At 49.5% G+C, this 27,703-nt stretch overlaps 5 protein-coding genes across 6 annotated transcripts; 2 read left to right on the forward strand and 3 right to left on the reverse strand.

Annotated features, from left to right (window-relative positions):
* Positions 1-80: 80 nt before the first annotated feature.
* Positions 81-8,688, reverse strand: C24H11orf52 (chromosome 24 C11orf52 homolog). The gene is made up of 4 exons (XM_009944638.2): positions 7,965-8,688; positions 4,262-4,302; positions 3,415-3,461; positions 81-3,053 (listed from the first exon to the last, which is right to left on the reverse strand). Exons 1-4 carry the CDS (start codon positions 7,994-7,996, stop codon positions 2,817-2,819), a joined length of 357 nt encoding a protein of 118 aa, XP_009942940.1. The 5' UTR covers positions 7,997-8,688; the 3' UTR covers positions 81-2,816.
* Positions 8,689-11,165: 2,477 nt separating this feature from the next.
* On the reverse strand, positions 11,166-14,398 carry HSPB2 (heat shock protein family B (small) member 2). The gene is made up of 2 exons (XM_009944647.2): positions 14,245-14,398; positions 11,166-13,368 (listed from the first exon to the last, which is right to left on the reverse strand). The coding sequence occupies exons 1-2, from the start codon at positions 14,336-14,338 to the stop codon at positions 12,917-12,919; spliced, it is 546 nt and encodes a 181-aa protein (XP_009942949.1). The 5' UTR covers positions 14,339-14,398; the 3' UTR covers positions 11,166-12,916.
* A 1,281-nt stretch (positions 14,399-15,679) lies between these two features.
* On the forward strand, positions 15,680-20,169 carry CRYAB (crystallin alpha B). Of its 2 annotated transcripts, XM_075442362.1 has the most exons (4): positions 15,680-16,253; positions 16,645-16,764; positions 18,394-18,516; positions 19,681-20,169. In XM_075442362.1, exons 2-4 carry the CDS (start codon positions 16,711-16,713, stop codon positions 19,882-19,884), a joined length of 381 nt encoding a protein of 126 aa, XP_075298477.1. In that variant the 5' UTR covers positions 15,680-16,253; positions 16,645-16,710; the 3' UTR covers positions 19,885-20,169. The 2 variants fall into 2 exon arrangements, with proteins under 2 accessions (XP_075298477.1, XP_009942939.2); XM_009944637.2 differs by lacking the exon at positions 15,680-16,253 and having other exon boundaries at positions 16,497-16,764.
* Positions 20,063-23,250, reverse strand: CFAP68 (cilia and flagella associated protein 68). The gene is given in 5 exon segments (XM_075442421.1): positions 20,063-21,297; positions 21,300-21,681; positions 21,747-21,832; positions 22,343-22,444; positions 22,446-23,250. Coding segments are annotated over 5 exon segments (1,113 nt in total). The 5' UTR covers positions 22,833-23,250; the 3' UTR covers positions 20,063-21,141.
* A 169-nt stretch (positions 23,251-23,419) lies between these two features.
* On the forward strand, positions 23,420-27,200 carry FDXACB1 (ferredoxin-fold anticodon binding domain containing 1). Its single transcript, XM_075442360.1, is given in 6 exon segments — positions 23,420-23,461; positions 23,463-23,640; positions 24,188-24,344; positions 24,484-24,687; positions 24,849-25,007; positions 25,725-27,200. Coding segments are annotated over 6 exon segments (1,929 nt in total). The 3' UTR covers positions 26,914-27,200.
* The last annotated feature ends 503 nt before the right edge of the window (positions 27,201-27,703 follow it).

The following is a 27,703-nucleotide window of genomic DNA, read 5'->3' on the forward strand; positions in this document are numbered from 1 at the left end:
CGGCCCTGCCGCGGGTGCGCCCCCAGAGCCCCAGTGCAACAGGCGGGCAGTGGGCTCTGCAAAAAGTGCAGATTTACTCGTTAAAACTAAAAATTACATCTTTAATGTTCAAGGAAACATTTGATACATTAACACTCATTTAACACCTAAACATAACAACCTCGGGAAAACACAGGCGATAGATACACTGTTGGAAGCTTTTAATATTCAGTGCAAAACCAAGTCCTTTAGAAAAACACTTCTTGCAGAACACGTGGCTTTCATCTTTTATCTACTCAAGGCCTGCTAAACAGGCAAAACTGCGGTACTACTCCTGTTCTATGCAGAGCATTTGATTATCTCTAAGATATGCTGTACTTCCAGAAACACCACCAAGTACTAGCTATGTATGAAAGGTGGAGATCCTTAGGGAACAGGAGATAAACTACCATTGCAGGCTTTGAGGCACTCATTGAAAGACAGTTTCTGCTGCAGCTCCCATTCGTTCAGAATGGAAAAGGGCTGATCCACACATCAACAGAACTAAGTGATGTGACTAAGTGGAAGCAAGTTCCTCTGAGCCAAACCCAGTCCTACTTATGTCCACGGCAAAACTGGTTTAACCTGATGGATGTGCAAATTTACACCACTCTGGGCCCAGGAGCTTGACCTTAGTGCCTACGCAGCTTGCTGTCCCCGGCCCCAGCTCTCCTGCTGGGTGAGGAAAAACTTCAGTACCACTCGCAGTGCATGCCTCTGCAATAACAGGCTGTTTCACTTAAATTGTTTTTTAAAATGATCTGTTGGAGTGAGCACCTTCTAGAAAACCTCCCATCTCCTCAACTGTAGTCCGTATCTAATAATGTTTCTAAAAAGTCCAATTTCTTCCTGTGATGCGGAGGGCTTGACTAGAACTGAAGCCAGCATCCCTTTCTGGTTCTAGTACCAGCGATTCAGTGCAAGGAGGTACATAACTGTTGCCCAGCATGAACCAGATCTGGCAGCCTGTCTGACAGCTGCGCTAGCAGAACTGAGTGCTTGAGTGTCCCGTGACTCCCTGATACACTCTTGTAAGTAAATCCTGTGCTTATTCAATTCCTCCTCAGTCCAAAGGACAGGTTTTCATGCTGGGTATGGAGTACAGAAAGGAACTTGGAGGAGCAGAAAGAGGAATCCTTGGCACTCAGAAGAACCAGCCCTTCCAACAACATCATCCTGTACGCTTTATAAATGAAGGGCCTTTTACTGCAGACTTTACAATAGCCCCACTGAGGTGAGCTGGATAGCATGGGCAAAAAAACCTTTTCAAGTAGAAAAATATACTGTATCCATTATACAAAAGGTGCCTTCTCCTGCAAACATTACTCTAGCCTTACAATAGCCCTGCTGAGGTCTACTGGACACCAGGGGTAAAAGGCAGAAAAAACGTAGGATTGGTCCTCAAAATACTTCCACCTTGGCAAACACTGCCCATACCAGCTTTATTTTTTGTAATGAGCAGGAACTCCTTCGTGCTTTTTACATTCAGCTGAGCTGTAATATACAAAATTATGTATGTTTATAAAACGTATCAGGATGTCCATTTTTAAACACTGGCAATAAACAGGTTTTCCCATGATCTGCATCTAGCTATGCAGACCATTATTTAGGAACAGAATGTGCCAAGCATTGATTTAGTGCCTGAAGATACTGCTTGTGAGCACTGTTCAACTGCCAATACTGCAACTGCCAAATTCAGTCCAGTGGCAGAAGCCATCTGGACAATTGCTATACTGGATTATTAACACTATTTTAAATCCATAAACAAATTTTCAAAGGTGTATCTGGGATGGTTAGCAGAAATCACCACATGGTGTGTGCTCTACATTACTGGGTTTTGTAACTAAGACTGACAGTACAAAATAAGAAAAAATGGAGGAAAAGTCCAAAGCCCTCTCTAAAGTTGACCAGGATTCATTCCCAGTATCCCAGGCATGCAAAGAGCTACTGTACTCTAAGGACTGGATAACTGCTGTAAATATAGCTAGTGGCTTTTAAATTACTGCCTCACAGTGAAATTCTGAGTTTTCCTTTTTTTTTTTTTTCCAGTCAGAGCCAAGAGCTCACTACTCACTTCTGTGCATGTTGGGGTAAGGACACTTATCTGTACAGCCCTTCAGTGAAAGAAATTATTATGTACCCCTCAGTTAATTCTGCATTTCTGGCCTTGGTTCTGTGCATGGTTGTAGAACACTGCTTTTTGAGAAAAGGGGATGCACATAGTGCATGCCTGCAGTTACAGTGGCAGGTTCTGGAGGAAGACATTGCAGTAGATACTGTTAAAGGTTTCATGCCATTTCTTCACAGTATCATCCACATGTCATTCTGCACATAGCAGAATTTTCTTAACATTGACATAAAATCCTGTGGCAACATCTCCCCTGTCCCAGTATTGAATCCTGTATGCCATGTTCCCAAATCCATCCGCAGAGCAGCACTCAGCTGGTCCTCTGCCACAGCAGGAACTTTCTCACTGCAGCTCTGAGCTGTGGTTTTAGCTTTCATCAGCGAAGGAGCAGTTCTGTCTTCTCACAGTGCTGAGAGGAGATGGGCTGCCAGCTTCTGAGGCAGCTCTTCCAAAGGGAAGAGGTGGGTTTTGTCAGCAGAATCACGTAGGATACTCATCGCGTGAGAATAAATATGTCTGCGTCTTCCAAAGAGAAATGCAGGTGAAGACACAGCCTCTCTGCACTTTCTCAGGGAGACCTGATGTGTCCATGAGGTTAGTTTGCGTCTACAGCATCTCTAAGTCTGTGAAATCCTTTTGCTGCTGAAGGAGGAGGGGGCCATCAAGCCTTTTATACCAGGGTCCCATTCTTACTGTCGTATTTCAGCCTGGGCCGGGGGAAGTTGAGGGTGGCATATTCTGTGGCATTCTGCATTTGTAAGTTCTTCACCTCTGCTGCAGAGCGCTCCCGGACCTTGGTGAAAACCTGGATGTCTGCGTAATGAATGCTGTCATCCTGCTTCACACTCTTGGGTTTCCTTACGGTAGCATAGACAGGAAACTCTGGGACATCTTCGTACGTTGGAGCCTTTGGGGAGAAAGAGCTCTGGAAAGTCAGTTGCCTGGGCTGCTGCTACACATGCCTTCCCCAGACCAGGCAGAGACACCCTGTACACTTCCCCCAGCACTATTCAGCCCTCTGACACCTCAGACTCAGAGCAAGATTTCATCCTACTGCTTCCACTGCACCCTGGGGGGAAAAAATGGGCCCAAATCACTGTGCAGCAATGCACGTTGTTCCCACGGCCATTAAAGCCTATACAGAATAAGACGATTCATGGCTCTGAATAAGCTGCTCCACGTCCTCCCAACCCATCCAGCCTAGGAAGTGGTGGTCAGCTCTGTCTTCTGAATAGAAGGTTGTGAAACAACTCTAGGAAGCTGTTTACCTTCCTGCCAGGCTGATGCTGTTGGCTCTCATGCCTCGTATTAGTTCCTGAAAAAGAAACACCGGCGGATCAGGTTAACACAGCTGTTTATTGTTCCACCTTTGAATGCAAAAATGCAGTGTCTGGCCCATGGGCTCTCCCCACTAGACACAAATGAAATTTCCACCTCATCCGACACTCTCAACCCTAATGCTGTCTCTGAGGCTTGCCTCCAAGAAGAAAGCCTGGGCTTGTTTCTTTGGAAAAAATAAGATTTCTCAGGATGACAACATGCTGTGGACCGCAATGTTGTTGGCAGAACCTAGGGGGACAGATACAGCACAGAGAGCTTCCTTGTCAGGCCCTTGGAGAAGTGAGATTCAGTTTTAACTTTGTTATTTCCTTTGCTGTGGGGCAAACATATTTTGCCCAGCATGGTTCACAGGACACAGAACACAACTGGGCTACTTACAGAATGCACTTTATTCTGGGGGACTGATGTCAGATGGATGTTTGCAGCTCTTACAGGAGTTTGATGCAGCTTCTGCTATGCTGCCACTTGAGAGTACTCACATGTGTTTTGATGTGAAACCAGCATTTTAAAGATACTACTAAAGTCCCTTCCCTCCCCCTTGTCAAGTCCCATGGCACATCACACCCCTTGCTTTAAGTTTTAAAGAAATCTTGTATCTTGCTTCTACCAACTTCTCTTGAGGAAGGTTAGGTACAAAAGAGTATGGGAGGGGACCTCAGCTTCAGGGAGCCTCAGGGATCCAACTCACAGTCAGCACTGACTAATGTCATCTAATCAGGGGGCTCAGTCACTCCACCTCTTCTTGTCCTCTAAAGCATTTTCACAAATTCTTACCTTGCTTTTCTTTCTTTCTTTTAAAAGGTGAAGGACAATTCCTGAAATGAGAGAGAGATGTCAGCCCTAAGAAGCCCCAGCCTCTGCTCTCATAACATGAAAACCCAAATGCACCACTCCAGGGTACCACATCTGTGGGTAAAGGCCCAAGAAGTATCTCAGAGAAGAGCTACTGAGTCAAGCCAGAACCTGAGCCACTCTTGCAGGGAGAAGGTCCACAGGGGAGATGTGGGTATGTTTCCTTCTGTGAAACACCTACCATACCCCACAGACACTCCCAAGTCTCCTTGCCTTTCAGCCCCACCTGGCTGTCCAATATGCATATGCATATGCATCAGAGTGAACAAGAACAGATTTCACTGTAGTTTTGCAACTACATTTCCACAGCTGTATGATCAAAGATGCAGGGTGCAGAGCATTACCTCAATTGGCACGAACCCCAAATGCTCTGGTAGCCCTGTACCCTGTGCTTTGGCCCCCTTGCCCAAGGAGCAGCTGTGTGCAGATGTTGTGCTAGTATTTCAGACAGTTTTCCTGTTCTGTTTTCCACTTAAAGCATAACCAAAACAAACAAGCTATGCAGTTAATATAAGCCAAGCCAAACCCTAATCTCAGCTGTACCTGTGTGACCAGAAAGAGACAAGCCAAATATAGCTGTGTTCCAGCCATGGAATGAACAGGAGCCAAATTCATCTGAGCTGTAACAACAGAGCCAGGAGCTGAGCTCCTGCAGGTTGGTGCTGGCACAGGAGCACAGGCTGTCTGGCAGAGCAGAGATGTGTCACATTCTGGGCCAGATGCATGAAGGAAATGCTGTCGTTGCATCATGCTCAGAGGGCCAGAGGAGAGCTGGTGCCAGCCCTGGTACGGCTCCTCCTGCATACACATGTCCATCTGGTGCTGGCCGCCAGCCAACACAGTGTGCATCTGAGGGTCTCACACAGGTCTCTGTTTCTGCTGAAGCACAGGCAGAAGCTGAAAGTGGGTACCTAGCACTTTTAATGGGGCTAGAGAGTTACCAGATGGTTCCCAAGAAGCATTCTATGTCCCATAAAGTGTGCATGTGCCAGATAGGCCTGACAAAGGCAGAAACAATGCAGTGCCTGAGGCAGAGCTCTGCCTTTGCCGGCTTTTAGAGGCAGTTTCAGTGGGCGGGTGACCAGGACTGTATGCAGTCATGCCTTTGGCACTCTAATGGCAAAACAAAAAAAAGCATGAATGTGGGCAAAGAACTTGGAGACCTTCAAAATGATCAGTAATGATTAACCAGACTTGGTAGACTTGGGAAGTCAAAGGCAGCTTTGGGAAAGACAGGGTGGCCATGCATCTGTGCTGAAGGATCCAACAATGCTTCTCACGTCTCTGCTGTGTGCTGCCCCACAGAGGCACCAATGGCCCTCCAGTCCTTGACAGACAAAACGTGGGGGGCTGCCCCTGGGAGTTAGAGACATAGCTTAAGGCAACACTGCTTTGTCTTGCAGTGGTTCTCACTTGGCTCTTGCAGCTCCCTCCTCCACTGTCTCTACGAGCTTGCGGGGTCTCCAGGGCCCTCCTTGCCAAGGCTTGTGTGCTAGAGCACTTTGCTTCTTTACAGCATTCAGGCATGTTTCATTAAAATAGTGCCATCTGAAGAAAATGAGCAGGGTCCCTCTCCTCTTTTCTGGGAGGTAGGTTGCAGTATCAGCTTTCCAAGCTGCTCTTCCTTGTTTTGGTTGCCTTCCCTTGTAGAGAGAACATTAGCAGGCAGCGTGTAGGCTGGAGCTATTCTGAGGCTGTCTGCAGGCTAATCACAGCCAGGCAGGAGGCGGCATCTCCCAGCCTCATATCTGTGGTAATTAGAACGGATGTGGCAAGGAAAAAAGCGCAGGGCAAACCTCTCCTCTCTTCTCAAAACCAGGTCAAACATGTTGTAACTAACTCACAGCCTGCTAGAAGCGCATTGTATTCTACATGACAGCACACATGTCCCTGCTCCTATATTGCTTCTTGCCTTTCGCCACATCAATGCCAACCTGATTTCTGCCCTACACAAGCCTGCTTCACAGTGGGTCCTGAATTTTGGCATCTTCTGCTGTCCATGCACACTGGAGGCCCTGACTACTAAGCCAAGGAGTGTGAATCCCTGGGGCCTGCCCTCCACAGGGCCATACTTGCAGAGGTATCCATACCTGAGGGCACAATTTCCTTCATCAGTAACTTTCTTCTGTGAATAAATTTGCTGTAAGGGCTTTTCTTTAAAACTTCAGGAACCTGCTCAGGCTCTTGCTATTTGCTCTGCCTCCCTTAGGGCTCATGCTTCAGTAGCGATCATGACAAGGATCTTCCACCCAGGAGCAGGTGGGTGCCAACCTCCCTTGGGCCCTTTTGTTAAGTCTCAGCTCTATTTAGGAAACTCAGCTCTTTGCTGACACAGCTGTGATGCTGAGAAAATATACAAAAATAAAAGCAGTATAGATGCCTGGAAACACCTGAACTAAAATTAAGCACCTTTTTCTACCCACCCACACACCCCCCCCCCCCCCCCCATCACCAAGGCAAAGGTATGAATCATGCAAACTTCTGCAGTGGGGCAAACTTCTGCTCGACTGTGGTCCTCTGTAGGTGCCTCCCAAGCCCATGTTACCAACAGCACATTCTCATTTGCCTTCCTCTTTCCTTGCTCGGTGCCCATCTGGGCTCTGAAAATGGGACTTCTGGTGGGGGACTTGTCAAGAACCAGCCTTCCACCTCCCACCTACAGCTCCTGTTCCTAAATCTCAAACTCCTCTGCCCTCCAGCTCAGGGCTCAGGTTGGAAGGACTTCAGTTCCCTGGACCACCTCCTCTGTTTCAGCCACTAGGTGATGCTGTGCCTCTTGGAATTATTAAAAGGCGCTGATGAATTTCGAATACTTTTAACAAACGCAGCGTTGAAGAGAATGTCCTCGGAGCTTCATCTGATATTCATGGCTCTTCTCCTCGTACCATGGTCAGAGCTGAAAATATTTCCACTTGGCACCAAACGGTACTCCACTGTGCCCCTTCTCTGTAAGCAGGAGGTCCAGGGCACAACATGAGCCAGGAGGGATTAAACTGTCATCCTCCCTCCCAGGGAGAAAGAGCAACATCATCTGAAAAACGTGGCCAGGCTTTCCCAAGCACAAATAAAGCCCAGACAGAGGCAGGCAGGGAGAGGAGCTGGAGGAGCTGAGAGTAGGTTGGGGTAGCTTACCATGAGCCCTTAGTGCCAGCACCGCCCCGGGGACCCCTCCCTGCAGCATGCCAAAGGGACACCTTATGGCGTCTACCTGGCCAGAGACCACTGCGGCAAGGACAGGGCTTTTAACTAAATCCTTCCTAGAACTGAGCTATTCTCAGCTGCTGGCACGGCTGCAGGAACCCAAGCTGCCAGATCCAGCAGGTGCCACAGCCCGTCTGGGCTGAGAGACGTGAGCAGCAAAGCCCCTCCGCCTCCCCTTGCGCTGCCTGTGGCAGGCAGTGGCTGCCCCAGCCTCTCGTCCCCGCACCGGCACCTGCACAGCAGCGACCCAGTGCCCCTGCTCACTTGCTCTCGGTTTCCGTGCGAGCTGGCAAGGCGCAGGGCTGAGAGCTAGGCTGGCAAACCCAGCACAAGGAAGCAAAGCTTGAAAAGTCCACCCAAACTTCCACTCGGGCCTCCCGCAGCCTCCTCTGCCACCCGCATACCTGGCGGATGCCGTACTCACCATGGTCGCCCGCAGCTGCAGAGATTGCCCATGTCGCTCCTTCCTCCCTGAAGCAGGAGTGTTTTCTGGACTGGGAGAGCTTGTATTTCCTGGTTCCTGCTCGGCCCCTGGCTCTTCCAAGGGAGTGTCTGGCAGTGTCAGATTTCTCTCCATCGCTGCAGCGACGGTCTGCAGGGCCCGTGCATGCCATCTACCGGAGGGCTGGCCCCGGGCTCCCCGTGCCCCCAGGACCTGCGCTCGCCTCTTGCTACCCGCGGAGGAGAGGGCAAGGCAGCAGCCTCCAGGCCTCAGCCCTGGGGCTAGAATTCTGCTTTATGGTTTGTACAGTGGGTTTTCCTCCGCTATCCCTCTCTCCCACCAGCGCCATCCTGCTGATGCCAGCAGTGATGCCAAAGAGGATGGAGGAGGGACTTCAAATGTTCCTGAACGGGAGCTCCTAGTGCTGTTCCTGCTGTTCATCATTGCATCTCAAGCAGGATGTCAGAAAAATGTGTGGCATGGGCTGGCATCATCTGGGAAAGAGAGCGTATCTTCTTGGGAGGGAGGTGATGCCCCAGTGAAGGTGAGAGCAGGCTTGGAAGTCTGCTCTCAGCTGAGCTCTAGTGCTCCTGCTTCTGCTGCAGGCAGAAAGGCATATGCAACCTCAGCGACATTACTGGGAATCCATTTTTTTCTAATGCTACCTACATGAAAATGTAGAGATTCGTGCTTTTTAGAAAACAGAATCCCATGAGGGACCTCGTATCATAAGGACCTGAAATACAGCTCTTAGGCTCACCGCGCAGCATGTCGAACAGGAACTTAATGTATATTTTACCTCTCTATACATATTGAGAGCCCTTTACACTGTGGCTGGTCATTCCTGGACTGAGCAACGGGTAGATGATCTCTGGCAGATACTCAGATACTCAATACTGAAAGACAGCATGACAAGGTAGTCCTCAAGCAGAAACTGTACTCCACAACTTTGATTTGGCAGTCAGCCCCAGTTCTGTGCGCGCCTGAATGCCTCATGGGATGTGCTGACAAGTGGGTAAGTTTTATTTCACCCTTCGGGTGGGCTATCTTAGGAACTGGCCCTAGTCCCCTACTCCAGCTATAGCCATGCTCTCATCCAGGTTCACAGCAATCATTTATCATCTGCCCAAGTGCACAGGAAAGCTTGTACCTGTCAAGAAGTGGCAGGAGGAGGAGAGTTCTGCTTTGGAAGGACCACAGGGCACAGCCGCTCTCTTAGCTGAATCCTGGATGACCTGCACTGCAACCTGCAGAGCCTGAGTGTTGCTCTGAAACTGCTCCTCAGCATGTGGCTGGAGAAGTTGTGCAGCTCGGCCTGCACCACAGCACCCTGGGGAGAATTTAGGATCGGATTTATGCAGGCAGACAGGATTCAGCCCTGATCCCAACAGGACTGTGTTCTCAGGGTCCTGCAATGACCAGGTGGTCTCAGGAGTCTGTCCCTGCTTGGGAAGTTGCAGACTCTGTGTCTCTGGGTTTGCCCCAGACACTGTTGATTTAGTGAGCCAGTGTCTGTTTTGATTTCTGGGATAACTTGGGCTTTGTTGCTTTGTGGAGAATTAAAAAAAAAGTCTGGGGGCCTGTTCCCATCAGCCCCTTTCACAAATACTGGAACTGCTGGTTTGAGCTCCACCAGAGAAACAGAAAGGCACCAAAAACACTGGCAGAGTTGGAGAGCATTTGGCTGCCACTGTGCATTCCTTCCTCAGTCTGTGTCTGCAGGGATGAAAGACAGCATGACTTCCAGCGCTCGTGTTCAGCAAACCAATCAGGCTATTTTGTGCAAAGCCTGCCAGGGTGCAGAGGAACAGCCCAGTGGCAGACACTAGGCAGTGCCAGCCCCTCTCACTGTATCACTGCTCAGGGCAACTGTCTTCATGCACTTAGGAACATCATCTGGGTAACAAGCTGTGCAACTGGCACAAGACGAGCCTGCAAGTACCCAGCAACAGAGAATGAACTTGCTGGAGAGCAAGACAGGGCTAATAAAAGCCAGAGGGGGAACAAAACTGTGTGATGACTACTAATGCTGTGCATTTCTACTGCAACAGTGTCAAGGTACCTCAGACACCAAGGGACTGGGACCGTACTGTAACAGGTGTGGTACAGGCATAGAACAAGCTGGCATTGTCTATAAAAAAATGAAGGAGACAGAGCTCTAACTGTTTTGGGCACTTTTGTCTTAGAATCTGCTCCCTGTGCAGCCCCAGCCCTGGCCACACACTGTTTTCAGTCCCCAGCAGTTCACAGAATCACAGAATGTTCAGGGTTGGAAGGGACCTCTGTGGGTCATCTCGTCCAACCCCCCTGCTGAAGCAGGGTCACCTACAGCAGGCTGCACACGACCTTGTCCAGGTGGGTCTTGAATATCTCCAGAGAGGGAGACTCCACAACCTCCCTGGGCAACCTGTTCAGTGCTCCGTCACCCTCAGAGTGAAGATGTTCTTCCTCATGTTCAGACGGAACTTCCTATGCTTCAATTTGTGCCTGTTGCCTCTTGTCCTGTCGCTGGGCACCACTGAAAAGAGTTTGGCCCCAGCCGCCCACAGCCCATGTGTTGCAGAGCCAGAGCAGGGCCAGATGGCATCTCATGCTTTAGCGTGTGCCATGTCTGCATTGTGTGTGTATGTGCACTCCTTCAGCCAGCCACCCTTCACCCAGCATGCAGGTCATGCGTTGGCCACCCTCCCTATCCCCAATCCAGTGAAGATGTTTATCCTAGTGACAGGAGGCCTGCAGTGAGTGAGGGGACCATCGATCCTTCTTACCAGTACAGAAGATGCCAGATCAGAGACAAAAAAAAAGCCTTTTATAGGCTGCTGCTCTGAACTGGCTGTGAGTCTGAGGAATCCTTTTTATGGCAGGGGACTAAGTAAATTATGGCCATGCCTGATCCTGCACACAGACACAGACCTCTGCCCTCACCACAGGGGTATGGGCTTGGGAGCTCAGCCTTCCTGGGACTTGGGACTTCGGTGGGTGCTGCTGCAAATGACATGCAGTATGTATCTGGTGCAGTGCATGAGGCTGGTGCAGCATGTACTGAGGAGCAGAGAGGCTCATCGGCAGGCAAGCAGTTAAGGACCGGGCTGTTGCTAACCTTACAAGCAGCTGCTTCAGATGACTGCAAATCACTAGCTCAGGATTATCTCTGAAATTATTATTAATGACTTAGACAAAGCCTGTTGTAAAGGTGATTTTTATTTTGATAGTGTCTGAAATACTTACAGGCAGCAGCCTATCTGCTCCTATTGCATGAGTAAGGGCATCCCTCAGTAGTACAGACTGTGAGTGTGGGTATCTGATCTGCACCAGGGGGGGATGGAGGCTTAGCCATCCTCCTGCTTGCTCTCATGAGGCTGGCAGGCAGGGCTGCTTTTAATCTGACTCTGATCCTCATTCCTGGCAGGGGCCCTGAGGAGTAGAAAATAACTGCACGCTGGTACACTCTGATCTGCATCCCACTTTGCCTGGCAAGGGTGAAAGAGCAGCCTTATACTGGCATTTCAGCAACCCAGGATGTATGCTGCATGGGATAGACTCCTGATCAGGGCATTTCTGGCCCTATGTATTCATGGAGGCAGAGTGCAGAATCCTGCAGCTCACTCCCCAGCAGGCAGAGGGAGATGCTCTGTCCACAGGGACTTTGGAACCTCCTCTCTCCTCTGTGGGAGGGCTGCACTGAGGCATGCCAGGGACCCCCTTATTTGGCCAGTGACACAGCATTTTGGCTGCTTGAATTGGCTCTGACAAGACAAGGATTGCAGCTGGCACCTGCTGAGCCCTCGCGGCCATCCGAGATAGCAGCTGCCACCGACAGCAACACACATGATCCCTTGCCCAACATCACAAGACTAAGGAGACATTTCTCATGTAGCCGGTAGCATCACAGTGTCTGCAAAAGGGGCCAAATTCATCCCCTCTGTGACTCTACAGAATGCTGGGATGGCAGCAAGGCACTTGGGATCTGAGCAGAGCCTTTCCCTTCAGCATTTTGGGGCTCACTCCCTTCACAAGGGTTTAAAAGATCTGTATGTGAACAAGCCTTTCGTCCCACAAACTAGAGGGCTGAAGCAAGCAGAGACCACGGCTTGGCATTTGTTTACTTGGGCTAACTCCAGCTGCAGGTCTGTAAATGCACAGTGACCCTCCAAGAGCCCATCACTCTACATCTTTTCTCCTTAGGGCTACTGCTCCCCACAACAGCAAGGAACTCCAACTGCACCTGAGTCAGGAGGGCCAACCACAGAGGTCCCCCTGGCTGCCCCATGGACAGAGTCCCTTGAAATCCCCACTGATGCCATTTCCACAGATGAGCTCAGTGTGAACTCTCTGCTGCTCTGCTCCCCACATCTGTAACAGCTAAGGCACTGTCCATCCTTCCTGCTGCAAAGTATCTTGGCCAGAACCAACATGAATCCAAGGCAAACAAGAGCAGATCAGAGCCAGATTTATTCCTCTTTCCTCTGGAGAGCTGTAGGCACTTTTACAAACCAACAAGCACCTTCCATCTCCACAAAAGGCAGCCACCAGCTCACAAGCAAGGCACTGGGATCATCTCTTCCCTCTTCCCTTCCGGGCCAGAGCACAGCAGCTGTTTAACAGTCCACTGTGACACCGTCTCACAGTTTAGGGTAAGAGTGACCCCTGCCATTTTGGGTAAGAGAAGAGCACCTTGCATGGTGCTCAGTGAGAACTTGCCCTAGGAGAAAACTTGCATTACAGTCCCTCACACTAACACTTCAGTCCACTTCTTTTTTTCAGTCCCAAGTCCCATTTTCCATCCACCAGCCTTAGGCAGCAGAAGTCTGACATATATAAGGTTGCCTCACAGCCCTGCTAAACACTGATAGTGAGAAATAGGTGTCTAGCACCGTGGATTCCCCATCCCCGTCCCGCCCGCTCTTTTCCATGCAAGCCCAGATCTGAGGTCTTTAGAACTCTTCCTTCCCTTCTCCTTCCTCAGACTGTTCTTCTTTCCCCACTGGCTGCTCCTGCTGGGTTATCTTCACCTCGTTGACTCTGGCCTTCATCTCTTTCCCCGTTCGGGGAGCCACAATGCTTAAGATGCCATCGTGGGACAATGAGGCTCTCACCAGCAAGGGGTCAACATCCAGAGGGAGGATATAGGTCCTGGTGAACTCTCGGGAGATGAAGCCGTGGCGATCAGCCTTCTGCGGGTGCTGCCCCATCACCTCCAGCAGGTTGTCTACAGTGCGGACAGTGAGCTCATCCGGCAGGAAGTGACAGACGTCCAGGAACACCTGGAATTTGTGCTCATTGAGGCTGATCTCAGAGGTGCCTCGATCCAGCTGCTTATTGATCCGAGGCCTGATGTAGTAGCCATGATACAGGGCAGGGGCTAAAATCTCACATGGGGACACACCTGAAAATGAGATTCAGTGAGGAGTGTGGGGTTCCAAGGGAAGAATTTGGAGAAGGATGGTTGGCAGCAGATAGGGGAGGGTGGCAGTACGAGGCTGAGACCTGGCAAACACCTTGGTTTTGCCACCTCATCAGTTTAATATGGATAGAGTCTCTTGCAGTTCCTACCTTTGTGTCTCTAAAACACACACAGAGCCAGATGCCTGCCAGCCACTGCCTCCCACCACACAGCTGGCAACTGCCAGCAAGCCAAGGGCTGGCATCCAGCTTCCACATGTCTGCTGGGTGGACAGGCAGGGACTGGTAGGTGCACTGGTCACTCTGCAGTGCAAAGCCCACAGCCAGGGATGGGCACCGAAAATGCTGATGGTGAAGAAACTGCCCTGAAGAGCTAAAGGCTTTTTGTATGCCATTGTCCAGGGGGCTTTCCTTGGAGCTTTTGCCTTTTCACACTGTTGTGCTGGTGCTGAATGGTTCTGCTGCTGCCCACATTCCTTCCCCTCCGCCAGCCACTGCCTGGCTTTGTGCTGAACACCCCAGCTCAGCTTTTCTCCACAGCCCCGGCTGCAAAACCTCCCCCCCCCCAGCGCATTTTGCTCCATGCTTGCACAGCATATGCATGAATGCCAGACCACTGCGGGCGTGAGGGAGAGACAGGAGAAATGGCAGCAGGCATGGATGGAGGAAGCGGTCCTGGAAAGAGAGACCCTGGATCTTCCCTAGATATTCCTCCCTGATTTGACCTGGGTTCCTGTGCTCAAAATTCCTTGGCTCCAGCTTCCATGGCCTGCTCTGGAGCTCAGTTTCCCCAGGGGGACTCCACCACCCCTCCTGCACCAGAGAAAAAGGTGCCAGGGGATCCCATCTCCTTTCTTACCTTCTCCAAAGTTCTGGTCGTAGATCTTGCTAGGGTTGGCAAACTCATACTCCGCACTCATGGGGTAGGCATGGGGGACAGTCCGTGCAGCCATAGTGTGTCCAGGAAGGGGACCTTCCAAGCACTCACTGCCTCTGAGAGTGAAGGCTGCAGATTGCAAGGTTTTAATTGGGTGAATTCCACAGGGAGGAGTGTGTGATAAAAGATAGACCAAAATAGCCACACGAACAGTCCCCAGGCTGCCTCGCCAGGGTGACGAGGGAAGCTTCTCACTGCATTCCAGCAAGGAGTACAGGCACTGCCTGCAGTCAGGGACGCCTTGGGAAAATCCCGCACCTCCTCCCAAGCCTCTGAGATCCCCTTCTTGAGCAGGGGGTGCAGGAGGCAAATGGGCAGCCAAGTACAGCAAGGTGGTACAGAGGTGAGCTGAGGGAGGCTGAAGTAGGAGAAAGCAGGACAGACCCCAGGCTCTGCTGCCTGTGGTGTTCTCAAAGGCAAGGGCGAGCAAGAAGGGTTATTGTAAGCAGGTTCAAGGAGTCCCTGACACTGGTCCTGCTGGCCCTGAAGCACCCCGAGGGAACAAGGCAGTAGCTAATGCTGACTGGCGCTTGCTCAGGTCGTGCAAAGTCATGTGAAGTCACTACACTCATCATCCCACAGTGAGCTTAGGGCCCAAATTAGTGTCTCCTGTGCCCTATAAAAAGGAGCTTGATTTTCCCAGAAGCTGAGCGGATGGCTCAAGCCTTTTGTTTCCATGAGTGTTGAAATGCTGCAGGTAGTTAAGCAGGGCTAGACAGGATCCAGATCCCACTACTGACACCTCCATGTCCCAAATCATGCTGTTGCAAGCTGGCTGTCCAGACTATTCCCTGGCCAGGGCTTTGGCACGATTTAATGAGACTCGGAGAAATGCTTGTGCCAGAGATCACGAGTTAACCAGGGATCTGTAGCTGGTGTAGATCCAGCTTTATTGAACTGGGGCAGGGGAGGGGGGAGGGGGGCAGGTAGGGGCAGGAGGGAGAGTAGTGCCCAGTTAAGCTCATTGTACCCTGAAACCAGAGATTTCCTTGAGTCCATGTCCCTGCAGTACGAAAGCAGGTGCAGTGCTGTTGATGTAATGGGGAACTGGAGAAGGTATTTATGGCCTGAGCTGTTACACAGAGCAAATCCTGCTCCCTATTCTTGTAGGCAGGCTGAGAGGAAAAGAATCAGACCCTTTTGCAAAGGACTTGTGGTGCTAGCAGTAAGAATGATGTGCCTCGGAGCTAGTAATTGTATTTAAGTTGTAAGCTTTCAGAGGCAGAGACTAGCTCTTTCGCTTTAAGGACAGTTGCTAGGCTGAACCCATTCCCATGACTTAGATTCACAAGTGAGGCAGGAATTAAAATAAATGTGTGAATTAAGATGCATTAGGAGCACAATTATAGGAAACCAGCTTTCTGCAGGGGCACAGGCAGACAGAGGTAGCTTGTATCCCTGAGAAGGCATGTTGCAGTGCAGCACCATGGAGGCCATTGGCATGCCCGGTTTATCACTGCTCACAGCCCTGCGGAGTACTCTGAGGTCACAGAGTGTCGGGCTCTTCTGATCTCTCCAGGAAAGTGGTTTCTGTTGGGAGCAAAAGCCGAGAGGTGTTGGGCTGAAGCATTGTGGAGAAAGGCATCCTTCATTTGCGCGCACACCAGTGGGTGTGCACTAAGGCAGCGGGGCTTACTGGGCTGCCGAGAACCACTCTGCCAGAAGTATCTCAGCAAAGACCTCCTGGGATCTTTCCTGCCCTCTGACTAGAGCAGGCCTGTGGCTTCCTTTGCCTGAAGAAGGGGCAGAGATCTTCCTAAACTGGTGGGTGATGTGGGGAGCTGAAGTCTCAGTGCTGGCAGTGGGAACAATGGCCCCTTGTCATTTTCCCTGTGAGCCAAAGATAGGAGCTGCATTGATCCTGCTGGCATCCAAAGCAGCTGTGAACATCCGCCAAGCCTGCCTGGGACTCTGCAGATAAACAGCACGTGGTGAGTGGGGTGGGCGGCTGGGCAGTTTGGCTTCTTGCTGCTCCATTAGGCTCCTTTTCTTCTTCTCCCCTTCCCCCTCCTCCTCAGTGGAGTGTTCAAATCCCCCAGACAGCTACTGGGCACTGCTGAAGGGACCAGCCCAGGACCGGGACAATAAAATCCCTGACACCACTGTTCAAGTGGCCTCGGGGGGGTGGTTGGGGGGGGGCTGGGGGAGGGAAGGCCAGGCCAGCTGCATGGGTATAAAGCTGTCCCGCACTCCGAGCACAACACTGCAGCACAGTTGTCTGCCAGGCTCCTCCAGCACTCTCCAATGGATATCACCATTCATAACCCCCTGATCCGCAGACCCCTGTTATCTTGGTTGGCACCAAGTCGTATCTTTGACCAGATTTTCGGAGAGCACCTGCAGGAGTCAGAGCTGCTCCCTGCTTCCCCCAGCCTCAGTCCCTTCCTGATGAGATCCCCCATTCTTCGGATGCCCAGTTGGCTAGAGGCAGGACTCTCTGAGGTAATCTTCCCTTCTTAATGCTCTTTGTTATTGCTGTGTGCGTATCCTGATAGGTCTGGAGCTGGAGACCCACGAGAGCTGAGAGCTTGGGAGCTGCTTGTAGATGGTTGTTAGGAAAAGGCTGGGGAAAAGCAAGCTATGTTTGTGCCTCTGCTCCTCTGCATTAGGCAAGAACCTCTGCATGCTCTGTTAATCGTTTTGACTGAGAGCAAGTGTTGCCATAGTGTCGGGAACAGAGCAAACTGAGCTGAATGCTTGCAGCAAATGACGCTATAAGCTGACGCAAGAAAGGAGGAAGCCTAATTTCCCTGCATGCCGCACAAAATTTTCAATCCCACTGCCTCGTGAGCAGCAAACAGCACAGGGGTAGTAGGCAGGGGTAGTGTGATACGCATATCAGGCAGTGTGGGAGCTCATGGTTGCTGAGGAAAAAGGGGCCCATTTTAAAGAATCACTGCTGAGAAGAGCAGCATTTTAAGTAAGATACAGGACCCAAAGGATCACGAAGTAGCCGTCTGCTTGCTGCAGGGGCTCAGCCAGGAGGCACGCAGTTCAAATAACCTTGCCTGTTCTGCAAGTCAACTGTCTTATTTACAAGTAACTTGTAGAGCTATTCTAAGGCAAAGGAATGAAAGCATTTTTTTAATCGTTGCATAATGTTTCCCTTGATTTAGTGTCCTGGGTTTGGCTGTCCACTGAAGCAGCTATAATAAGCACCACAGGTAACAACGTCTGACCATCTCCGTGGAGAAATCTTCATAAATAATCTAGAAGGAGGAGGAAGCACTTATGACTCTCAGGTCAAACTGTGGAAACCAGTAAGCCTAGAGCTGGCACAGAGGCTGCCTCTGTATCCCAGAGCAGAGCTCCAGGAGGCTCACATGCTCCCTGACCACGAATGCAGCAGGAAGGCAGAGACAGCCAGCTCATAACAAAGTCCCATAAATGTGTCCAAGACAGGCAGAAAATGCAAATTCAACCAGGAAGAAGCAAAAAGCGGTGTTTATTAGAGGTGATAAAGAGCAAAATGGAAGGGAAGGAGGTGAGATTAGAGCAGCAGGTGACTCAGAGTTTCGGCAAAAGTCCTGCTGCTCAGATAACAGAGGTGAGCAGTGGGGCAATACTGCATGCCAGTGACCTTATTCTAGTTACTAAAGCGTGACGATGCAGGGGAAAGCCTGCAAGCCTGCAGATGAGCTGCAGTCAGCTGCACAGTCAGGGTTTCTTTTCCTTGAAAGTCTTTGCAAAATCCAGTCATAGAAACTGGAAACCTCCAGACATTCTGTAAAAAGAATTGGATGCGAAACCTACATGGCAACTAAAGAGTCCGTTTTAACAAATTCATATTAAGAGAATCTCTTCCTCACTCCCAAGGAAAACATTTAGCCAATACGATCAAGATAAAGCATTCACATTTTAGATACTGTAGTGATGGGCATTAATGTAACAGGTTAGCAAGGGACAGGCCAGCAAGAGACAAGCCACCAAGATCAGAATGCCAGGATCACATGAAGGTCAGACAGTGCATGTGTAGATACCAGCTTGAGTCTTGAACTGCTATACCGTGAGAGCCTTTTTAAGCGGAAACCCTCACCTGCTCTTTTCTGAAGTCCCACTCTTGTTTTGCAGATGCGACTGGAGAAGGACAAATTCTCTGTAAATCTTGATGTGAAGCATTTCTCCCCTGAGGAACTAAAAGTGAAGGTGCTTGGGGACATGATAGAAATTCACGGGAAACACGAGGAGCGCCAGGTACTTCTACTTGAACTGTGCCACTGATCGAGTCACTGTGAACTTCCTCATTTACGGTTAAACAAGGAGACTGCAAAACAACCCTCTCCTGTGCTCATCTCAAATATTTCTAACGATTTTTATCAATCAATCCTAATGGAAGATGCTCTGTGCAAGCCCCCCAGCTGATCCCAGCCTGGGCAGCAACAGGGTGGACATTTACTGCTGATTTTACATGAATTGTGAACTGAACTGGAAAATCATCTTTTAAATGGGCATTTCTGGGCCTCCCTCTTTCTTCGAAGAGGCCAGGAATGCAGGGAGGCATTCAATAAGCTAACAACACACTGTAATAATTAAACCACATAATGAATCAATGCATTGCCCTGTTCCGCTACCATGAGGCTACCTCTTCCTAAAAATGGCCCATCTATCAGTTTGTAATCCTTAAAGATTGTGTTCTGCTGTCAGTCATCCCACTGATTACTGGCTCTGGAGCCCTGTGTGGCAACTGAGCAGGCAGAAGTCAAAAGCCACGTCCAAAGCTGTATGTAACAGGGTTTGCCAGTCCCCATCGCCCTCCCGCCCTTCACCCCTGCCTCCTTGCCAGAAGGAAATGAATACACATGCTGAAGTAGCTATGTCACTGGAATTATCAGCTCTAGGAGCTTCTCGGAGCACAGCTCTGTCAATCAGGAAATACAGCATTACTTGTAGCTGGTGGAAGCCTTTAATCCTGACATAGCTTCCGCAAATTTTTTTGGCTAAGAAAATCATCAAGCACTATAGCGGAGATCAGCTCACTAGAAAGCTGTGTATTACTAGAGCTCTGGAGACCCTCAGAACAGGCATGGCTGGCACTGCCTGTAGGTCTAGCTGCTGCATCTTAGGAAAGACAGCACACCCCTGTGCAATGAAGCCAGTCAACAGCTGGAACATAATGCCTCCTCCTGCAAACAGAGTACCTGCAGGCACTGCAGCCTAGGCAGGGCAGTGTCTCACTTCGGCCAGTCTTGGCTCTTTAAAAAGGGCATCTCATAATAAAAACTCTTTTAACTTTCTGAAAAGTTTTCCTTTGAGAGCTGGAGTTTCCTGATCTCTGACTTTATGAAAAGGACCCATGGTTTAGGTGGAACTGAGTGAACATTTCTAATCAGGGTTGTTCCTTCTCTTCTCCTTTTGAAGGATGAGCATGGCTTTATTGCCAGGGAGTTCAACAGGAAATACAGGATTCCAGATGATGTGGACCCTCTGACCATAACCTCATCACTCTCTCTGGATGGTGTCCTGACTGTGAGCGCACCGAGGAAACAAAGTGATGTCCCTGAGCGCACTATCCCTATCACCCGTGAAGAGAAGCCTGCTATTGCAGGAACCCAAAGAAAGTAGGCTTCTATTTAAAGTCACCCCGGGGGGCCATTCAAGAGCACTTTTTATCAGATGCTAGCTATACTGAATGGCTACTCTTATTATTTATGCTGAGTAAGTTTACTAACAAATAAAACATGAATAAGCAGTCTGTATTTTTTTGTTTTGAGCACAGAGGACAAGGGAAGAGTTGGGTCAAGAAAGCTGTCTAAGCTTGCTGTGCAGGGAAGCATACCTGGCATCATTCTTGCTTACTGCTTGAGTGGCAGGTGCATCCAGGAGAGCTTGTCTTGGTGTTCAGAAACACTTTGCTAATTTCACTTTGTGCACTCTAATGTTTTGCAAACATCTAATTGCATGAGGCTTTTCCCTCAGTGTTGCCAGAGGATTTCAGAGTGTTTCACAAGCAACAGAAAAGTTTCTCCAGTGGAGATTAGACTGGTAAAACAATTTCATGACAATTGAAACCCATTTGAAGTGTGAGTATTAGATAACGACTGAATGGAAGACAACAGTATCTTAAACCTCTAGAATGACTCATTATGGAGAAGCATCCAAGCACTGCAACCAATTCAGATGAGCTGCAGATGAAAACTGCATAGCTGCAATAAACACAGATGTATCCACAGAGGAGAAAAACATCCTGCTGTCATGGTGCAAATCACATCACTTTGAAACTATGTCGTCAGTGCCCTTCAAACAATGAACAGGATCTGACGTCTACAGTATTAATCTGATTTATGCTAACATTGTTGAGTGGTACAAAACATTACTAAGTCCTTCTCAGGTGTCATCATCTGCTTAGCACAGATGATATTCCTTCAAAGGGATATGGGCATAGAGGAAAGTCTGTACTACTGGAATTCAATTTCTAAAATTCATCTCCAAAAGGACAGAAGGTCATAGATGTGTTGCACAGATCATGAGAATCAGTTATATTAGCAGAGATTGGTTTAAATCTCAGATGAACGGAGAGGGCATACTTCTTCCGTGGCTTTAAGTGAGAAAAACAAAATAAGCATTCAGTGATGTGAGGTCACTGTCAAATACACCAAATCCCACCTAATTGCCAAGGTCTAGTGTTTCCTACTAGCTGGTTCTAACAAACTCTTCCAGTTAGGGTGTTTGTTGAGTTTGACTGACATGGCACAGGGTGACTGGTGACTTGCAGTCATCTCTGCACACAGAATGAACAACAGAAACACACATAGGTTACAAACAATACCTGTTGGTTGGGAAAGCAGGAAGAACATTTTTCACATGATGCTACATTTGGCTTTAATGTGACCGGTCTTCTTGCTTGAAGGATATCCTTGCAGCACAGCTGGCAGACAGGCCTCCCGTTTTTCTGAAGACACAGTCTGGAGATTCTCTCCATCTCTGTTGCTTCTCCTGCATTCTTCTTGTTCCTTCTTTGAGTGTCGGGCACAAGCAAAGAAAATGTTGCCATACAGAGGCCTGTAGTCTATCGTGTACCAGGACTGAGCAGTTGGGTTGAATGAAGGAGGTTCCACCTGAGGGTGGTGGCCCAGAAACTGATGATGCTCTTGTTCAAATACAAAAAGAATAAACACAAAAACCCTTGAAGGAGTAAGTGAAAAATAGTAAGAATATATCCAGAAAGTGCAACTGAGGGAGATCTTTTCTGTAGAGCAGGGTTTTGTTAGGCTCAAACTCCAGAGCAAGAAATGGGAATTTTGAGTGATGAGGTTAGCTAGACAAGAACACTTCAAATGCAAATACTCTCTCTGTATGACTCGAAATACCTGTTCTGTGATGGCACAGGAGCACAACTCAACAATGAGAAAACAATTCTGTCATCTCTAAGCACATATGTCATTCAGAAGCTCCTCTTTAGCTACAGTACAGATCCACCAGACTACTTTTCAGTTCTGTGCATGTACTTTTCTCTCTGATGCTTTCCCTTATTGTAATCTGAAGAGTATGTTTCTTCAAAGCAGTGAGTATCCTGAAAAGCAAAACCTCACATTTAGCATGGCCGAATATAAGTAAAAAATTTTAACATTTTATGTCTTACAGGAATACCAAAATATCTGCAATTGCAATACTACTTTCAAATCAGTGTAACCTAAGATCACAAACCTTTGGTGATGAGTTTTGATTCACCATCTGAGCAGCAAAGGAAAGAGAGCTGGACTGGGGCCACAGTTACAAGGAGTAAGACTCATTTTAAGCAAAAATGCATTCCTCACATCTTTACGCCTGTAGTGGGACTGTTGTAGAGCACTCATCAGAGAAAGGGGTGCTGACTGTGCCTTTCTGGCTTTTTAAAAAACAGCAGAAAAGACTAGGAGCATGGCTGCAGAAAGGGAAGCTACTCATGGGAGGCTTACCTCTGACGTATTCGTAGCTGGGGATGGAAAGGATAATGCCCTGTGTGCATGACAAATTAAGTGACCAGTGATCATCTCAGCTGAGATTTGCTATATCCACAATAAGGAAAAGCACAATGACATACCTGGAAAGGAAGTGTCTTGGGCTGCACAATTCTTTGGATATTGTATCGCTCTTCAGTCCAGTTGCCCATAAGGGTTTTTGCTGGCTAATCATTTTCACTGGTTAGTGCACCTCCAGCCATACTGGGAAAGTTTAGAAGTGCTGTCCCAGTCCATTCACAGTTCGCCATGCCCAAGAGCATACATTAAGAAGCCATGGAGGGAGTTGTACGAGCAGATCTTGCACATCATCTGGCAATAGAAATCAGCGACTCCCTGGATCAGCTTGGATCTCAACAGCAGGTAACATGACATGGAACGTCCACTGGTCACTGCAGAGGGACCTCCTATACTTCCACCTGTGAGAGAGGGCATCAGAGAACTGCATTCCTTCTTGATGTCAAAAAGCTTTCCTTTTTCTTTTCTTTTTTTTTCTTTTTTTTTTTTTGGGGGGGGGAGGGTATGGTAAGTACTTATTTTCCTAAACTGTGATACTGTGTTTCTTAGCTTCATCTTACTGAATACCTCTCAGTGTAATTTACCCATGCTTTGAAATAGACGAAGGGATTCACCCAAGGCCACTGGGACCTAATGCCTGAACCAGGACCAGATCTCCTAAACCGCAGGCGGTAGGTCTCTGTCAGTGCTTGCCTTTGCCAGATTTAAGACTTCCACTGTCACTACCCATGGGACTCCTGAAACACTGTCCTTGCCCTGTGCAGCAGCTGAGGGCACACAAATAGAACAGGTGACAGTAAAGCATCGCTATTCTCTCTCAAGCCATAACTTGCAGTCCTGGGACCGCAGCGGCCGGCCGGTTACAGCTCCCGGACTCGGCAGGGGCGCCGGCAGCAATCTGGGCCCCGCGCAGAGAGCCCGTGACAGGGAGCGGCTGCCGACAAAGCGCCGGGAACGGCCCGCAGGGCCCCAGGCCGCGCCCGAGGGGAGAAGCCGCTTCCGCAGCGGGTCCGCGGAGGCGCGGAGGCCCGGGGCCGCGGTAGCGCGCAGCTCGCCGCCCGACGGCCGGGGCCGGGCCGGCGCGGCCCGACGCCACCGACGGGCGATGCGCCCACCGGCGGCAGCTGGCCGGCGGCAACGTCATGAGCGAGCGCCGGCGGCCCGCGAGCGCCGGCCTCCGGGCTGGCTGCGGACATGGAGGCGGCCCGGCGCGTCCTGCTGCTCGGGGAGGGCAACTTCTCCTTCGCGGCCTCCCTGTGCGAGGCCGCGGGGACCCACGTAGTGGCCACCTGCTACGAGAGCGAAGAGGAGGTGTCCGGGCGGGGGCGAGCCGCGGAGAGCATCCGGCGGCTGCGGGAGAGAGGTGGGTCGGCGCCGGCGGAGCTCGGCCGGCCGGGTAGGAGGGAGGAGGGAAGGTGGCGGGGGGGAGGGGCCCTCGGGCGAAGCGGCGTAGCAAGCCAGGACCGGGCGAGAAGCGGCGTGGCTGGTGCTCGGCCGTTAGCCGTAAGGGTTCTCCTCGTCACGCTCGCAGCGAGGCCCTGGAGCGGCGTGCCTTCCTGAACGCTGCCGTGCCTCTGCGGGAGCCGTCCGGCCGCTTCATAGCCCTGCGCCGCTCGGGAGCCCGCTACTGCCACCAGGAAGTGGAACTGCGCAAGAGGCTAGTTCGGCTACCCGGAAGTCTGCTCTGGCTGAATAGTACGGAAAGAAGTAGCCAGTTAGCAGACGTCTCTGCAAGAGCGCAAGGGGAGCCTAGGCTTTCTGGTTTTCCTAATGCGCAGGAGTGGGAAGGCGCCTGGCAGCTGCTGTTCTGATATGCTTAAAAATGAACTAGAGGACTTTAATTGCTGTCTTTCTTTAAGATTTTCTGTAATGATAAACATCAGAATCTTGTTTTTCGTTTACTTTTGAAGGAGCTGAAGTTGTGTTTTCTGTGGACTGCACCAAGCTGAAGGACTATTTTTTACCAGGAAAAAGAGAATTTGACTGTATTTATTTCAACTTCCCTCACTGTGGGAGAAAGTCTGGGGTGGTGAAGAATAGAGAGCTTCTTGCCCACTTTTTCCATAGGTGGGTAAATCAGAAGTACTTCTGTGCTAATTGACTGCTGTGATACAGATTTCTAGCCATGTTACAGGTGTTTTTCTGGCACTGTAAAATTCCTGGGTGTGCTAGCGGGATTCTTCTTGTTGCCTGGCTTTCCTTCCAGTTCCGTGGAAGTGCTGACAGAGGAGGGAGAAGTCCATGTGGCTCTTTGCAATGGACAGGGTGGGACACCTGCTGATCAACCAAGGAGAGAATGGCACAACAGCTGGCAAATAGTGGCTGTGGCAGCAGGAGCTGGATTTATCTTGAGTAATGTTCATCCTTTTAAAGCAGAGACTATCCCTGGATATAAGTGTACAGGCTACAGGTAACTGTCATGTGGCTAAACCGGAAAGTGGATATTTATGCTCTTACAATGCCTAGCACTAGTATGTTCATTTATTTACACACAGTAGTTTGTGTAATGCTTACCTGTGACACATTAAATGTAGAAAATGATCAGTGACTTTGCTCTGCTTTTGTCATCAGGAGCCAAGATAAATCTTTCTGTGTAGAGGGTGCTTTAAACCACATTTTCACACGAAGCACACCACTTCCATGTTTCAAACCTATGATCTGTGAGATAGAACTGGAAAAAGGAAAAGTTTCTTTTGAAGTACCACAAGTACTTGTGGATAAAATGAATAGGTAAGTTTTATAATTAGCTTCTGTTTGGCAGTAACACATACTGGGAACGACCAGCATAGGTGTCAGATAAAATGGAATTGCTTCACTTTCTCTCCTTTCCCCTTTACAGCATTTCCTGTTCCATGTCTGTTTCAAGTCTGTTTCATGTTGGCTTGTGATTATGGCCTACTTAAAAACAAGTCTACAGAACAAAAATAAACTTTATGGTTGAGACCAAGCTGCTGTATACTTCAGCACACAAAGAAAGGTGAAAACTCTAATCTGTGTTATTGTACTGTAGAAGAAATTCAGGAGCTGACTTGGTGTCTGCTAATACCACAATATTAGGGCTAGCTAGGAGAAAAAATGCTAACCTCTTAGGCAGACAGCTGTGTACTTTGGAGACTATCCAGGAATAGCATAATTTGAGTCATTTCTGTAGTTTGGTAATGCCTGTGCTGAGTGGAAATGGCAATGCTGACTGTTAAGTCCTTTTTTTACCAGCAAATGCAGCTAATTCTTGATTGCAACTCAGAGACAAACACCACTGCCCTGAATATGTATTAGCCATTGCATCACCTTTGGTGAAAGGCTTGGCTTGTTCATGTAGTTACTAGAACCGCCTTAATATTTGAGATTGTTCTGAGTAAATTGCTGCACTCAAATGATGATCACAGGGAGGTGTTTCATGGAAATCTGTTTAGTGATGTCTGTAATTTTCACTTTTATTTTTCACAGGGGTTTCCTAGAACTAAGTTCAAATCATCCAGTCCGGACAGTAAAGGACAAGCTCACTGCAGAGCTCAGCCAAGCCTTTCCGTTACAAAACATTGACCACTGCCTGTCTCTGTTCCACCAAGGTCACATCAATGGTGTTTGTCACTCAAATATCTTTTGGATCATTCTGAGCCCAGAGGAGACTCCAAGCACTGAAGAAGTGTCTAATGGGCTGGCAAATGCAGTTTTATTTTCCCATGTTGATTTTTGCAGGGACACAGATAAGAATAGGTGGGTGAATGTACAAGAGGGATGCCACATTTCAAACCAATATTATCTTACACCTTCTCTTCTACCTTATGCTCAGGCAATAATAGAAAGAGGAGCTTTTGTCCCAGGGACACTTCATGTTCTTTCTGGCCCAGTTTTCAGGAAGTGCCTTATCACTCCTTACTCCATGCCTGTGTTTCATGAGATGGTATTTGTATGTGCAGTTAGCAGGGGTACAGAGAGCAGCTGTATGCAGATGTTGGTGAATAGTATTAAAACCAGCATACATTCTCTTCACCAGACTCTTTCCAGCTTTAAACTGAATATCAGTCTGCAGGAAGCAACAAGCTTTGAAGCAACTGAGCTAAATGACTTTGCTGCATTTGAATCTCAGCTTGGTAAAATTCAGTACTTCATCTATATGGAGATAGAAACCTCAGGCTCCTGTGAGAAGGGCTCCTGTGTGGGAGTTATAAGGACGGCTCGTTATGAACTAGTAAGCAGTGAGTTGGCTGTTGTCTTCGCTTCGTTGAATCTTGACCTCGTGGCCATGCTGATCTGTGGAATATCTGACTGGCGAATGCTCTGGACATCAGATGCACGGTTCCTCCGTCAGTTTCCTAGGGGGGAGTTAAGGCTTTTCAAGAATTTTTCTCTCTATCCACCTTCCTACGTGCATGATGTCAGCTTTTGGGTTCCTGATGGGCAACAATTTGATGAAGTTGCTTTTCACACCATTGCTAGGCAGGTGTCGGGTGAAACGGTCGTATGCATCCGGTTAATCGACAGTTTCCAGCAGTCAGAGAGCGGGCGGAAGAGCCTCTGCTACAGGCTGACCTTTCAGTGCTGTGACAAGGCCCTGAGCTGCCGGGAGGTGGCAGAGATGCAGCTGCTCTTTCGGAAGGAAATAACCCAACGCTTGCGTGTGACTCTGCGGTAGGGCGTTGTATGTTGCTTTCAGGTGCTTGAGCGGCATCTGCGCTTGCTGCCGACCTGGAAAACGTGGCCTACATCTTGCACCTAACGCTGTGTGTTATTGCAGTGCCTCTTACAAAGGCACTGTGGACTTGGAGTACCTGCACGCGTTCTGAATGTGGAAATTCCTCTTAATGAACACCAAGCACCTTCCTGTTCTGTCTGTGTGTAATGAAACCTCGCTTAAAACAGTGGAGCTTTTCTTTGCTCGGGTTCTGTGAGGTCCTTGCTGATGCAAATTCATTTTTCCTATTCTTGTTTGTGTTTGCCCAGTGCCTTATACTGGTGGCGATGGGATGGAGTATGCTGAGAGAGGGAGGATCTTACTATTGCCCGAGGGTTGGGTAGTGTGAGCACTGAAAACTCCGTGCGGGTGCTCAGTCCCTGTGGGAGGACGGTGTGCGCTGGGCTGCCAGTGCCGCGGGTGCACCCGGTGGGGCCCGGCCACAAGCACCAGCAGAGCGTTTCCCGAGTAGCTGGCGGTAATCTCAAATGGTAATCCCGTTACTAGATTCCAAAGGCTGCTCACTGGTCCTGACAGAGCGCTGTACCACCCGTAGGGCGTGAATAGCTGCAGCAGATGTCAGTGCTGGCGGGGAGCTGCAGCGCCCCAGCGGAGCCGAGCGGCTCGGCCGCAGCCGTCGGAGCCCGCCGCGCCGCGGGGAGCGGGGCCGGCGGGAGCCCCCGGAGCTCGGGCGCGGAGGGGCGGCGGGGCGCGTGCCCCCTCGTGCAGGCGGCACGCGGGTAGCGGCGCC

This window comes from Opisthocomus hoazin, chromosome 24 (genome assembly GCF_030867145.1).
Source record: "Opisthocomus hoazin isolate bOpiHoa1 chromosome 24, bOpiHoa1.hap1, whole genome shotgun sequence".
NCBI lineage: Eukaryota > Metazoa > Chordata > Aves > Opisthocomiformes > Opisthocomidae > Opisthocomus > Opisthocomus hoazin.